At 46.0% G+C, this 15,205-nt stretch overlaps 1 protein-coding gene across 7 annotated transcripts in view; it reads left to right on the forward strand.

Moving 5' to 3' along the window:
- Positions 1–563: 563 nt before the first annotated feature.
- ATL2 (atlastin GTPase 2) overlaps positions 564–15,205 on the forward strand; it is a 40,254-nt gene continuing 25,612 nt past the window's right edge. Inside the window, exon 1 of one of the 7 annotated variants that reach the window (XM_039718803.1) lies at positions 564–1,082. In XM_039718803.1, the coding sequence (XP_039574737.1) occupies positions 953–1,082 (130 nt within the window). In that variant the 5' untranslated portion in view covers positions 564–952. Of the gene's footprint in view, positions 1,083–3,169; positions 3,195–3,231; positions 3,312–3,464; positions 3,637–4,241; positions 4,297–15,205 lie in introns of those variants that run through there. The other 6 variants (XM_039718804.1, XM_039718809.1, XM_039718807.1 and 3 more) reach the window with 6 other exon arrangements.

The following is a 15,205-nucleotide window of genomic DNA, read 5'->3' on the forward strand; positions in this document are numbered from 1 at the left end:
TGGCTTTGCTCGGGTGAGCCCCAGGTTATGCCAACACACACAGGCAGCTACAAGCCCGGGGCTGTGCTGAGCACTCTGCAATGACGCACAGCAACTTTTAGATCACCTGTGTGACAAATGAAGGCAGCCCTGACTCTGAGAGAGATGCCCCTGGGAAATGGCGAGCACCAGAAAAAGAAATACACAGGAAACCAAGATTGCCTGTTTACGGGGCTGAGATGTTTGCCGAGGTAGTGAGGCAAACATCAGCCGGCCTGGGCAGGACCGAGCAGCGTGTTCCTGCGTGTGGGCAGGGCACAGGAATGGGAGCTGGGAAGAGGGAGCCAAAGGGAGGATCCAGCTGCAGAGTGGGCAGGGGCTCGGGGAGCAGCACATCCTCCAGCGCCTGCTGGCACGGTGCAGAGGGAGGAGCGCTCCAGCTGGAAGAGTTGGGAGGCTGTGAGTAGACGAAGTCCATAAGTAGTAGGGCTGTGGTACGGCAGCCTGGGTGTTTTTCAGAGAAAAGCAGGACGAGGTGCCTTGTAGGGCATTTCCAAACTCTGGGAGGGCACGTGTTTGCCTCTGGGAACAAGCCTGAGATCCAGACGGATTTCCCAGTGGGAGTGTGTTAGGACATCTCAGATTTGCCTGAGTGACACAGCTCCTTGGTGGGGTGTGGTGAGAGGGCAGCTGGCCCCTGCCTGCCCTGGCTGTTCCCAGTGCCAGCGCTGGTTCACCGTGGCAGAGCTGACCTCTCCTTGCCTCCCCAGATTTATTCCTTGGGAAGCCCTGGGTGGTCCTAACTGCAGCCAGAGGGTTGGAGGTGCCTTACTGCTGTGGATAGGGCGGGTGTGAGCAGAGCCACCTCTGTCTCACAGCTGTCTGTCCTCAGCTGCTGACTGCCTGCAGCACAGTCTGGAAGGAGGAGTGGGAATCTCCTGGTCACTAGTTTGGACTCGGCAGCCTGAAGCAGATGAGGAGAGAGGTTCGTAAGCGCAGAAGCACCAATGGAGACGTCTCCAGCTCATCCCAGGACCCTCAGCCCTCCAAGGTGGGACATGGCTCTGATGCCCAGCCCAGCAGCGGTGCTCAGCATGCTTCAGGTAGGTGTTTGGCTGAAGGATTTGTTGTCATACGGATTACTTTAAACAAGCCCAGCTGCATTGCACAGGCTGGCTGATGAGGATTGAGAAACACTTCATGCAGAAAGGCATAAAGGTCCCCAGTCTGATTCAGCCTTTCCTAGTGTCCAGTGGGTGCTTCTGGCCTGTGTGGGTTGGGAACTGGCCAGTCCCATGCCATGCTGTGATTCCTGAAGGCCAGGAGACATTGTGGTGGCTCTGTTTCCCTTCCAGCTGCAGGAAGGGACAGCTGTCCAAGCAGCGTGGCTGAGCAGCCTTTGTCTCACTGCATGGGTGACACTGGTGGTGTTTTTTGGCTGGCCCAAGGTGGGTTTGGGACAAGCTTGGGACAGCAGAGTTTTCAGAGCAGCATGGCCAAACCCAGGAGATGCTGCCTGTAGTACAGAACTGTGACTCTGGGGGCTGGAGGGACTACTTGCCCTGCTGGTACTCAATCCTTCTGCTCCAGCAATCCCTTCCCACCACAGCCTGCCTGTGGTTTGCACAGTTGCTCCCAAGCTCCTTCCAGGCTAAATCCATGGCCAGCTTAAGCAGTTTCAGTCCTAGCTCCTTTCCTAGCCTGGCTCAGAGGAATGTAGCTGGGAGTGCAGTGGAGATGGGGACCTTTGCAACCAGGAAAGACCTGTTGATAGCAAAATCCTCAGCTCAGAAAATGTCTCCTTCCTTCCTGCAAACATAAGAGGACAGAATTAAGGCTGAGCTTTCTGACCTCCAAGGTCTTGACTTGTGCTCTCACGTTACAGCAGCAGCAAATCCTGTTGCATGAAGCAGAAATCTATCTGCCTGAACACGCACTATTTCAAACTCTTCTCTGCGTAAACTGTTCCAGACTTGACCAGGAACAAGGCTGTTTACTAACAGCAGAATTAGGAAACTTCTTTAGTATTGAGGTGTTTTTCTCTGTTTTTTTTTAGTTTGCATATTGAGCTTCTGAAAGTTAAATTTGGCAGTTAACAGTGTCAATGTGTTTTACTCCAAGTTATTTCCCTTTGCCCGACTGCCTGAATATGTTCTTTAGTATTGAGGTGTTTTCCCCCTCTTTTTTTTTAGTTTGCATATTGAGCTGCTGAAAGTTAAATTTGGCAGCTAACAGTGTCAATGTGTTTTACTCCAAGTTATTTCCCTTTGCCCGACTGCCTGAATATCTCTGCAATACCTCTGTGTACAGAGTGTGCTCTGCCTTCCTCCCGATGGAAAGAAAGGTTTTCCTTCACTTGGTATGAGGTTAGAAGGACAAGCAATGGTGTGCTCATTTTCAGCACATAAATAAGGGATATTAAACTGCAAAAGGCCAATGGCAACATTTTTGTTTTTTTCCTAGCAGTCCTATGAACGCTTTTGTACAAAGGGGTTGACTCCTGCTTCCATTTTTGCTGACGTAAATCTACAATAATAAAGTTCTTTTACAGAACTGCATATTTTATTAATCCAAGTGTCATAACTAGAATTGAATATATGATAATAGTTTGATCATTGTATCCTTCTGCAGTTCTCACTTGCTGTGATTGCAGCATCTTTTAGACATTTTACTTTCTTTTTCATGTGTTGCAGATATTAAACTTTCTGACACAAGGGCTGCCAGCGAAAGCACAGCAGGAGTGTCATGAACCCCTGTGTTAGGAAACCCCTTATGTGCTACTTTGGTAGTAAAGGAAAGCAAGGTTTGGAAAGCAGTTGTAGGTGCTTCTGTGATAGTTGGTTTTTACTTTGAAAATCTCTTCTGAGCTTTCCCTCCACCTCCGTTTTGGCAGAACCAAACTCTGTTTGCTTTTAAAATTGCTGTCACTCACAAGCTGCCTCTCCAGAACTAAGTTAGCACAGCTAAAAACTGAGAAAAATGGTTTCTACAGAGAGCATTGCCGTGGTGAAGTGGGGTTTTGCAAGCCTGTTGCTCACTTCACATGATGATTTATTGGACATTGTGTTCTTCTAACAAGTGACAAGGTCATAGTGACCAATTTGCCTGAGAAGGTTTACACAACCTTTAGCAATAGGAAACCTCACAGACTTAAAAACTTCATGCAGTAAGGGCAGCTCACTTTCACAGCTGGCCTTTCAGAAGGATGAAGCAAGGTCAGTTCGGATGGAGAGGAACAAGACTCTTGCAAACCCCAGAGACAGCAGGGATGTTTGGTTCCTTGGAAACTTGCGTGGCTGGCTCTGATTTAGAGCTGTCCCGCGTGTTTCCAGGTGCAGCGAGGAGTGAGGAGCGGGGAGCTGCAGTCACGGCTGGCCGTGCAGGGCGGCCCGGTCGCTCTCCCGGCTGTCCCCGGCCCCGCAGAGGGGAACCAGCAGGGAGAGGGGCCAGGCGGACACCAGCACACGGGTGTCGGCCCGGCTGTGAGCTCTACACGAGTGTGGCCGAGGGAGGAGCCCTGAAGGATGCGCTGCCTGAAGAGGTGTCTTGTGCGGCCGGGGGGGCTCCTCACGCCGCTGGAGCCCCGCTGCTCCATCTCAGCGCACGCCGTGAGGGGGGCACTCAGCCCGGGGGCTGTGCATGTCTGTGTCTCTGTGTGTATGTGTCTGTCTGTCCGTTTTTTGTCTGCCTGTCCGTCCCTCCGCTGCCCTCACGCCGCCCGCCCCTCAGCGCCGCCCCCTCCCCGCTGCAGCCCCCGGGCGGCTCCGGCCCCGCCCCGCCCCGCGCGAGGCCCCGCCCCGCGCGCCGCCGGCGGGCGATAAAGGTCTGGCGGCGGAGCTCTGACGCCGGGGGAAAGGCCCCCGTGTCTCCCCCCTCCTCAAAATGGCGTGGGCGGCCGCCCGCCCCCGAGGGGCGGCGGGGAAATCGCGGCAGCGGCCCCCGCGGCCGCTCCCCGGCGCGGTCACCCCGCTTTCCCCGCTCTGCTGCCGGGGCCTCCCCCGCTGCGGTCGGCGGCCCGTGCCGGAGCGGGGGCGGCCCGGGGGCCACTGCCGGTGACCTTATTCCCCGCTGCGGTCGGCCGGGCCGCACCGCGGGTGCCTCGGCCCCGGGAGGAGCGGGGCCCGGGGGCCGCGGGGCGCTCGCGCTGCACAGCGCCGGGAGCGGAGCCAGGCAGCTCGCAGGGCGCCGACTTTGCCGGGGCCGCGTCCGCTGGCGGAGGGAGCAGCCCCGGGCAGCTCGGGAAGGCGGTGACTGCTCCCTGCCGGCCCGTGCCCCGCATGGAGCTGGTGCGCTCCGCTGTCAGCGCGGCTCTCGCCTGTAATCTATCCCCGGTGGGGATGGGACATGGCTTTGGCTGGGTGTTTAGCCTCGGGTGTGCTGGAGTCTGCGCACTGTGTTTCTTAAAGTGTGGTTGTTTCTCGGGAGCGGCTTAAAAAGCTGGGAGCTCGGAGCATCGCCCTGCCGTGCGCTCGGCGAGGGGGGCACCTGGGGCTTGGGAGGGTTGTACCGCCTCGGACGCTGGGTTGGATCATGTGAGGTTTTTAGCGCTGCACTGGAACACTGAACTATTTTAACGTCTTTGTTGTGTAACTCTCAGTTAATTTGGAAGCACAGCGATTGGACTGGGCACAATTAAACTAAACCTAGCAGATGCCGTGTGCCACGATTGGTTTCAATTGCTTGATTTGCAAGCCAACTAGAGATAGGGAAGTCTAGCTGCGCTATAAACTGGGAGATAAAGAATGACAACTCACCTGGCTTGATTTACAGGGAGGAAAAGCATCAGGAAAAGTTTGATTGTGTTTGGCAGCATTGCAATTTGAATAATTTAAAAGAGCCCGGAGATTGAAGTTGATGTTGTGATACTGCTTTACTACTCAATGACTGGTCTCTCTTCCTCCCAGCACTGCTCAGTTTTCTTTGATTTCAGTTTTCTGTGTTTTTTGCCACTCTGTCATTTAATTATCTCAAAGCATTAGATTATTCTCAAGGTCATAAAAGTGCCAGCACACCTGTAATAAGTGGCCTTTAATTAGCTGTGTCATCATTAGCAGTGGAAACATGTACATGTCACTCTTAGTTGCACCTGAACTTTACTCGTGGAACAGCTTAGGTGATAGGGTCTGTGTGGGTGATCTGTGCCTGCCTGCAGAAGGGCTTTCTGTGCAGTGAAACAAAGCAGAGGGATAGGTTGGAATAGTTACAAGAGCAGCAGTGAAACAGGAGAGGCCTTTAACTCCTCCTGCACCATTACTGAGTGTTGCTTAACAGCTGTTACCTCCTAGCTTACCCTAAAATCAATAATCGTGTTACAGCACCTCCTCAAATAATAGCACTAGTTTTGTTTTTTCAGCTGGAGTTATTTTGAAAGCAGGGAGTGGAGTTGAGGAAGGCTGTATGCTTTCCTTTTCATGTTCACTTGCCTGCAGCTTTAAACCCAGCAGAGAAATAGTTCCAGCACAGCAAAGTTTTACTTGAGTTGTTGAGAAAGCATTGTTTTTAAACATGACAGTCTGTCCTGGTTTAGGAGGCTGGGCAGCTGGCAGCTCTTGTTTGTGTTGGATGCAGAGGAATGCTTGAGCCATTTTACAAGAGTCCTAATACTTCTTAGGTACCTTGTGTTAACTGCAGTCCCTGTGGTTTGCTTAACTAGCAGTGATTAATATTTTCCTACTGCTAATGAAGTAGCACTGATGGAGCGAGGTGCTGTGGTAGATGAGGAGTTGTTTTCTCTTCCTGCCCTAATAATGGAAGGTACACTGCCTCATGCTGGCTAGCCTGGACAGGAGCAGGTCTGCTGGGGGGAGAAGGGCTGGGGTTTTCCTCCAGTGTCATAGAGCAGTGCTTATCACCTGGTGGCTGCATCACATCGTCCCCAGCTTTGAGTTTCCCAACTTCCAAAGCAGATGAAACAGACAGATGGAAATGCAGGTGAATTCTGTGTCCTGTTGGTTTGGTAGTGAGCCACGGTGGTGTTGATCTCCAGCACCAGCACGGTCACAGGCTTCACTTCAGTGCTGTAATAAAAGTACTTTTAACTTTGTGCCTGTTGTCAGTAGACTGTTGTGCATCTTATCACAGCCCATGGGAGTTTCAAGGACATTCATAAGGAAAACTACCAAATTTCACTCAAATGTTACCTTACGTGAATTGGGTTTGAATTTGCTTTTGTTCTTGTATTGCAATTATGAACAGACCCCATCCATGGGATGGTTTTTATATTCAAGGCAGTCTTTGAATGGGAAGTTTTAAACTTTAAAATCAGGCTGAGTTGTTGCCTTGATTTTTAATTTACTTAATTTCTTTTTCTACTGTTGCTGCATGCTGTGCCTACAATGTGATCTCTGAGCTGCCTGAGTGCATTTTTTCAACTTTTTTGCTGAAGGCTGCATTTATTTCTTAAACTTACTATACTAGTTGTTAACATTTTAGGTTTTGTCTTTAACCTCAACTATCTAAGGTGAACAAGGCATAAAAAATATTTTCTAAGTCTCTGCATAGGCAGATGTGCTGTATTTGCCATTGGTCAGCAGCTGAAAAAATCAGAAATACTTATATATGGTGGATCTTTAGACTGTACTCTTGCTGAAGTATGATTGGGTTTCTTTTTTTAAAACATTTTCAGCAACTTGAACTTCCTGAGATGTCCTGGAGGAAAGATAGAAGTAGCTTTCCTTGGTTTTGGAAGGTTGTTCTCAATATGATACAAAGAATTGTTGTCTCATCTGTAGCTGATTTTAAGGTCATGGTGCTGCATAGGGAGTTGATATTTGTGAGTACATTTCTGGGGTTGGGGTTTGTGTCTGAAAGGCCAGAACAAGCAAATGAGCAAAACTTGCTGTTTAAGATACATGTGAAAACATGGCTCACATTGATGTCTGCTGTTTCAGTTAGCTGCAAAGAAATGACTGATAAGAAATAAGTGATGTCTTTTAGGATAAGAATTACAATCAAGGCATTTCTAGGAGCAAATTAATACATAATAGGAACTTGTGTTTTGAGAGCATTGGTAACTAACTTGCCTGACCTTTAGCTTCTGCTTATTTCTGAAATAATATATTCTGTGTAGTGTTCATTTCCAGCAAGACAAGAGTTTGTTTGCTTGCCAAGCTTTTTGAAAAACTTTGAATATAAAATTTGGAAGGACTGTTAAAGTTCCTTCCTTCAACTCCCCAAGCTGGTGTTTAACTGGAGCTCTTGCTCTGCAGCAAAGCAAGGAGCTCACTGTCCCCTTTTGTGTTTGGGAGGGAGCCCATATCCCTGTTCTAGGGCCATAATTATCTCTGCAGGATGTGTAAACATGAACATCCTCCTAAAGTTGTCTATTCAGTTTGTCTGGAATCTGTCACTGAGAATTTTGGCTGCTCCACGGGAATGTTACTCCTTGAAGTAACAAGACTGCTTTATATCCCAGTGTGAGAATAGTAGATCTTTGAAGCTATCTAAGTATCTCCTTCAATTAACCAAACAGGAAAAGAGAGAGAAAAGCTATGCTAATTTAATTATGGTTAGTAGCTGGCTTCTCTTTAAGGTTGGAAAAACTTAAATTTAGTAGAATGTTTGCCACCAAAGATGGCACTACTGTGCATCCAAGGCAGTCCAGAGGAACTTACATGAGTAAGTGCAGGTAAGATGGGTGTTGGAATTCCTGTTTGATGCCCACTTGATGAACTTATGAGTAGGACTAATAGGAAACCAAGTATAAGGTGAAGGAGAAGTCCATCTGGGCTTTTGCAGAAATGATTTATGAAAATACAGCTTCTTTTGAGAGTGGCCCTGCTCTTGTCTGTAGTGGAGGAATACGTGAGAGGATTGGCAAAAGTCTAAGTAAAAGTGTATTTTGGGGAAGGATTTTTTGTTCACAGCTTGGTTAAGTCATCTGGGCTTTTGCAGAAATGATTTATGAAAATACAGCTTCTTTTGAGAGTGGCCCTGCTCTTGTCTGTAGTGGAGGAATACGTGAGAGGATTGGCAAAAGTCTAAAAGTGTATTTTGGGGAAGGATTTTTTGTTCACAGCTTGGTTACTTGGCCTCTATTTATACTTTGTATGCAGGAAATCCTGATATGCTTTACTAGGAGGGGAGATGTCTCGTGTAGTTTCTTGTTTTGGATTTTTTTCTAAATGTATTTTCAGCTTTATTTTCAGTGCAGATGATGGGCAAAGGATGACTGCACTTCCAGCCCTATATATTGGTGATTTTCGCATGGCAAGGTGGGATTTCCTACAGCAGGTCATGGCATGTTTCTTTCAAAGGACTGGAATAGGAGCCAAAATGTTGAAGACTTGAACTGATAAGATGTTGTACAGATAGTAGACATGGAATGTAGAATGCAATTTCCAGTGAATTGATATTTGAGAGTAGAAACTAATTTGCTCTTACGCAGTTGTTGTTCCAGTGACATCAGAATTGGGTTCCAGTCTGTAGTTTGTGTCAAATTATAATGCATTTATTTTCCCACTGTCACCTCAGAGATAAGCATGTTGAATTTACAAGTTCTTATTGGTCTCAGTAAAATATTTGGAATGTCTTTTTGAGCAATGCATTGGATAATGCCTGGATAACAAGGTGGCTTTTTTTATTTTCACTTGGATTGAAAATTATGGAAACTTTTTGGAGAACATGTGTCAACTGCTTCTACTGACGTGTTAGGACTGCTTTCCCTGTGTTGTGCACACTTGGAAAAGTTGTTCTCACCTCTTATCTCCTCCAGCAGGGTGGTACTGCTGAGTGGAAGAGTAAGTGCCGTTATTTTAGCTGTTTCTTTAAACCCAATCCTCTGATAATACTGCCTGCAAACTTGCTGTCTTGTTCCCTTCCCACCTCACCCTCTTCTGCATGAAAGTAAGAAGAGATCTTCTGGCTTTTACTTGTAGGTGTTCATTTGCCTTGGTGCGTGTGGTGTGATCTACTTGGGGAACTGTAAACTTTTGGGAAATAAAAGGTTCAATCTGTCAATCCTTTGCCTAATATGGGAATCGTGACAGCCCTGATTTCAGGGGAGGAACAGTCACTTGAAGTATGTGAACTCCTAGGCATGGAGACAGAAGCTTGGCCTCCTTTAATGTATTGCTTAGACATAAAATAATAGTGAAAATAACTGCTGTAGAAAATGAGGTTAAGGCTCTTGATATAATCAAATCACTTTCTTAAAGCAAGAAGTCATCTTGCTTTTAAGAGAATTAAGTTTCTTAAATACTTTGTAATCCTGAACTAAGGAACTGTGTTAAAGATTTTAAACATTGCCTTGAAGCTGCCCTCAAAGCAGTTAACACTTATCTTTCAGGGAGCAAAGTCTTAAGCTTGTCATTAGGGTAGGAAGGGAAAGCAGTTCAAAATTCTTAAATAGAAATCTTTTGAACTGCTGGTATGTCAGGCCTGTTGCTAATAAATTGTTTGGAAAAGTGCAGTAAGTAATGATTTTGAGGGTTAGGATGTAGAAGTGGAGTATTTTCTAAACCTGATAGTACTGTACAAATAGCTGCTGAAGACCTGCATGATATGTGTTGAGATTTAAAAGGCAGAAACCCTTTCAAAATAAAATACTGGTACATACATTCAGAAATGTGACTTCTGCTTTTAAATTTAATTTTTTTTTCAATAGAAAAATGAATGTGCTATCTACTGTGAATGTTTGGACAACTAATGTAATTAAATGCTTGTAGAACCTTGAGATGCTATGAGAAATCTTGCTTGTTTGAGAAGACCCTCGAAATGCAGTTTGGTGCTTTTGAAGGTTGGAAGTTGGCTTGTGAAATATTGAATATTGTTCTTAGAGTCTTGTTCTAAGTACTTTGAGTTGCAAACATATCACTGTGTCATTAATCAAATGTCAAACTGAGTTGTTCTTTAGTCTAATCTTTTGTTGATTTATTTCTGTGGTGCATTAGGACTAGATTAAGCTTTAGTGAGCTTTGAAGAGGGGCACACTGCTATCTTTCTCTGTTTCAGTTCATCTTACAATCCTAGCCTTTTCTCCCCAGAGCTTGCTCTGTATACTGTAAGGAAAGATTTCATGAATCCACCAAATGAGGACATTAAGTATGATCTACAGAGACTGCACTGTTGGTTGGAGGGTTGTGCTAGAGCATACAGACTTTGTAGAGTTGTATTTGCCTCTTTCTTCTTCACCTAAGTGAAAGATGTATATTAAACCACTGTGGCCTCAACATAGGGTAGTCCTGCAGAAAAGCACTTTGATTGTCCAGATGTATTTAGACAAGTTTGAGAACTTGATGTGGAGTAGAAGCAGCCCCCCTCTGTGTTTGTTCTTGTTTGAGAAGTGTGGCTTGCTTTACACATGAGATTGCTGACTTCTTTCACTTCTATACCTCTAGGCTTGCCTGGCCAGCAGCCGTCACTGTACACATGACAATGGCACTTCCCCTCTCAGGAAAATGTTTTTAAAAATCAAAAGTGCTCCAGTTCTTGAGACTTGTTTTGTAGCAGTGGCTGATGTTTGTGTGGTCACAAGAGTTGTGAATGATGTTAAAAATCGTTGGGTAAGTGGGTGAGCCTTGAGCCCTTTGAACACAGAAAGGTGCTTGGATGGAGCTGAGCTGCTGAAGTGTGTGTTTATAATGTCCTTGGGACAACTTGACCAGTGATACTGAAATCAACGTGTTTCTAATCTACTCCGTAGTAGGCCCAGCTCTCAGCAGGTGCAGTGTATTCAGTACATGTGTCCAAGGGAATATTCCCCCTGTGCAGGAAGGACTGTGCCAAGCTCAAGATCTTCCTGGCCTGTAACACTGACAGACTGAAACCTGTGGCAGCCTCCATTTGTAAGGGAAGGAAACCTTGTTCTTAAGTGAAGGTTAACAAATGTGTTGGCTACCCCAGCCTAAATCTGAACTTTCAGATAGAGACAAATCTTTGGCAACACACAGTCAGATCCAGTTACAGCCCAGTTGTCTACCCATCTTTGCAGTGTTATCACATATCACCAAGTCAGTTCCTACATGAATATGCTTCTTAACTGTACTTGTGAGTTTTGGGAGTCTGGGGAAATTTTCCAGCTGAACTGGGTTGTAGTTACAGAGCTGAACTTTTCTTTTGGCACCAGTGCCCAGTGAAGCAGTCTGTGCCTCCCCCTCAGCAGTGCTGGTGTGGCTGTTTCAGAGGCTGTAGAGTGCAGAACACATCACTTGGTGTCCAGGATAAGCTGGTGCTGGACCTGGGACGGCAGTGCCAGCACAGAGGGCAGCAGCCCTGGAGTGTTCAACAGTGCAGCTGAACTGTGCCCTGCAGAGGAGACTCTGTGGCTCTGCTGTTTGTTTGTCTTCAGTTCTAGTGCTGGTTGGGTTTCTATTTGAGGTGATACAGTTTGTAGGAAACTGCTTGTATTGGATTGCTTTTTCTGCTGGTTTGGCTTCAGTAGCTGACTTGACTGTAAGCAGTGTTGGATATGTGGCAGAATTAGGAGGAAAGGCAGTGTGGTGCTGCATGGTGCTGGAAATGGGAAAGAGTGGGAGAGCCCCTGTGAGTGGGTGGTTAAAACTCAGCTGTGCTATTGAAACAGGCGTGAAGAGGCAACGGGGAGAGGGGAGGAGGCACGCACTGGCACTGTCCCGTTGGCAGAATTAATGTACTTTGAGCTGTTGCCTTAACAAGGGATTTGTGTGTAGCAGCAGCAGTGATGCCTGGCAGAGACTCAGGAGCTGTGGCAGTAGGTGTGGGGCTTTGAAGTGTATGGACTTAGGTACTGTATCAATTATTATGGGTTAATTGCAGGAAAGGGATGTGGCAGCCCAGGCCTATTTCTCTACCTGCTTAGTAGCAGGGACCCAGATAAAAACTATTTTTGTTGTAGCTGTGTGAGAAAAATCCCTTCCTCCAGTGGAGATAAAGTGAAGACATGCGAAATGTGAATTTAAAATTTTTATTTGCTTCAGTTCTCTTTAACTGTGCCTTGTGTGGAACTTTTTTCCTGTTTTGATTCCCATTGTTGATCTGGGTGTTAATTGTGTTGAGGTATGTTGTGTTTCCCCTGTTTACGCTTCCCTTTTATCTGATGGGTGTCAGTGACCCTACCAAGTTATGAACAGGTAAGAAGAGAGAAGAAGAACTTGAAATATTTAATGGAGTTGTCTGCAGGTAGTTACTGTAGTTTGCAGACTGTGTGATCTAGAGAAGACAGTTTTTTTAGAGAAACCTATGCTCTCTCTGTACAGCCCTTTACTCTTTGAAATGAAATGTAGAATTCTGGGGTTCAGTGCTGGAAAAATTGGCTGGACGGCTCTCTTAGCTGCAGGAACTGAGAGATGGGAAGCTGAGTGTGAACTGAGGTTGGGCTGAAAGAACACTTTTAGTTGGAAGCTGCCTTGAATTGTTAAGGTTGGAAAATATCTCTAAGATCAGAGTCCAGCTGTTATCCTGGTGCTGCTGTGTTCACTGCTAGCAGCATGTCCCCAAGTGCCACATTCACTTTTTTTGGAACACTTCCAGGTATGGTGATTCCACCACTTTCTGGGCCAGCCTGTTCCGGTGCCTGACCACCCTTCCCATGAAGAAATGTTTCCTGATACCCACCTTAAACCTTCCTTAGCACCATTTGAGGCCATTTCTTGTCACTTGTCACCTGGGAGAAGAGACTACCCCCACCTCACTACAGCCTCCTTTAAGGGAGTTGTAGAGTGCTGAGGTCATCCTGAGCCTCCTTTTCTCCAGGCTAAACTCTCCCAGCTCCCTCAGCTGCTCTGATCCGAGTTGTGCTGCAGAGCCTTCCCCTTAAGGTCTTTCTTGCAGTGAGGGGCTCAAAGCTGAACCCAGTACTCGAGGTGTGGCCTCACCAGTGCTGAGTACAGGAGGCTGATCACCACCCTCATCCTGCTGGCCACACTGCTGCTGCTATTCATCTTGCTAAAAGCAAAAATGAAAGGTTTGAGCCTCTTTGGCGTACTGTGCTTCCCTACATTGGTGTTTGTGAGTGACAACTTGTTTATGCTGGAAATGAGTAGGAAACCTGACCCTTTGGCTTAGCCTCTGTACAGCCAAAGGAAGCGCTCACTGCTTTCTGCTGAGCTCCTCTGGTGCAACTAAACCACCTCTGACTGGCAATTGAAAGACCAAACATGGGGCAATTGCAGTTGGCATCCCTCACTTCATTCTTTTCCTCCCTATTCTCACTCAAAATACCAATTTAGGTTAGCTGCTTATTGTTTAAATTAGTGGCTGTTGACATGAGGATGTGTACAAGGTACATAAAACACGGTTATGGCCTAAACCAATTAGAAAATACTGACTCCTTGAATGAGCAACAACCTTAAATGAAATCACTCTGAGATAGAAGCAGAAGTCTGCCTGGTTTAAATGTGTGTGGCCTGCAAGGATCCAGTTAGCTTTCAGTGTTCATGAGGAACTGTCACATGCCATTTCCAGAGTTCATGGTGAACTAGGGCACTGTCAGATCTGGAATACTCTCCCATCCTGAAGAGCCTGCCTGATGGATAAGAAAGGGGAGAAAAAGTGAGCAAGAGGCCTTTTAATGCTTTAATCTGCCCATAGTGTTTTAATACAGCTTTCTTTGAGGGGGCTGGAAAAGTACTGGTGAATCTTACTGTGGGTAGAGATCCTGGTTGGTCCTAGAGTGAGTGTGCTATTAATAGCTGTGATTTTTGGGCAGAGGGGAAGAAGGATGGAAGCATGCTTTGCCACTGTCCTTACCCTGCATGATTTTTCTTGTAGCTACAGAGAAGCATCTTTCTTACCAAGTTCATATTGTGCTTTCTAAAAAGCAGTCATTTTATATCATTTTTTTAAAACTTACTGGGTTTGTACTGCTTCTGTCTTAGCCTCTGCTTATTGGCATTCTCTCACCTGTATTGGTTGAGAGGAGGTGAATTGGAGGGTTGACTTTTTTTGCTGCACATTTTCATTGTATGAAGTTTCTCTCCTGTTTTTTTGTCCCCGTAAAGGGAGAACACAAAATGCCAGCTTATCGGTGTTTTGTGTAGGGGAGAGCTGTCTGCTCCTGCATGCATGCCCACCATTCAGCAGAGAAGCAATTTAAGGCACTTAGGAGTAGACAAGCCTATTGTTTGATTAGTTGTGGAGCTTCAGAGGTATGTAGGTCATCAGAATGTCATCTTTTTCCTCTTTCCTGACAGAATTGTAGCTTCAGGTGCTTCTCGCTTCAGCTCACAGTTTATGTAACAGTTCTAGATCTGTCCCTTTAACATCCCATTGCCCTGAAGGAACACAGAGAGTTAAATGTCTTTCCCCCTGTACCCTGCCCCTACTCCTCTATTGGTCTTATTGGATGTCCAAATAAGTCTTTGGAACTTAGCTCATCAGTCCTATTTATAGCTGAAATGTTCAAAACATTTAATTATTTCTGGCCTTAAAACGAGCTACTTGGCACTATTTACTAGTCAGCAATAGGAAAGCAGCGATGCATTAAGGTCTGTGGCAGCCCCATAGTTTGGTGTGAGTTTATTGCATCGAGTAGCACTGCTGGAAAAAGGGGAGGACAATTTTATGGCTTAAATCTAGTGATTTTTTTTTTTCCCCTGAAGATGTGTCCAAATAAGGTTTGAAGGTTAACATATTTTCTTTCTGTGCTCTGGAACTCACTTCACACATGCCTACACTTTCCTTCGTTCACTACATCAAAACAAGAAATGTTTAAGCACTTTGTCTCCCTTCTCTCCAAGGAAAATTTCCTACGTGAAGCACTGAGAATGCCTTACTTTGAAATGCAGTACAGCAGTTTCCTCATGATAAATTATTTTAAGCTTTTGATTCAAGCCATGAACTCCCTTAGCGTGTGGAGGTTGAACAAAATTTCAAGCAAGATGGCTTGAGCTTAGTGTAGCTCACTTCAGTTTGCTTTTCATTGTTCAGGTGATGGTGGGGGAGCCTGTCAAGCGTCTGTTTTGAAATGTGAGCAGGGGACTTGAACTGCTGTTGAATGGAGGCAAATGTGTGGTGCTGTAGAGCACCAGGAAAGGAGTTCAGGGGTGCTCAAAGCTGAAGTGTCTAGGGATGCTGGAAATCTTGATTTGAAGTTGACTTCTAGCAAAGTGCAGGTTTTTGTGCAAGCAAGATACTAAGACTACCAGGTGGAAGATTTGCAGCTTTATACTCTTTAAACTCCCTGTGGCAGAGCAAATGGAAGTACTGATGAGGGACAGCTACACTAATGAAAGTGACTTAAAACTAAAAAGCAAATGGGATTTAAAATATTTTAATGTTCTGCTGCATTTTTGGGTAATTGTGTTCAACT

The sequence above is a fragment of the Passer montanus genome, unplaced genomic scaffold, assembly GCF_014805655.1.
Source record: "Passer montanus isolate IOZ18808 unplaced genomic scaffold, ASM1480565v1 scaffold40, whole genome shotgun sequence".
NCBI lineage: Eukaryota > Metazoa > Chordata > Aves > Passeriformes > Passeridae > Passer > Passer montanus.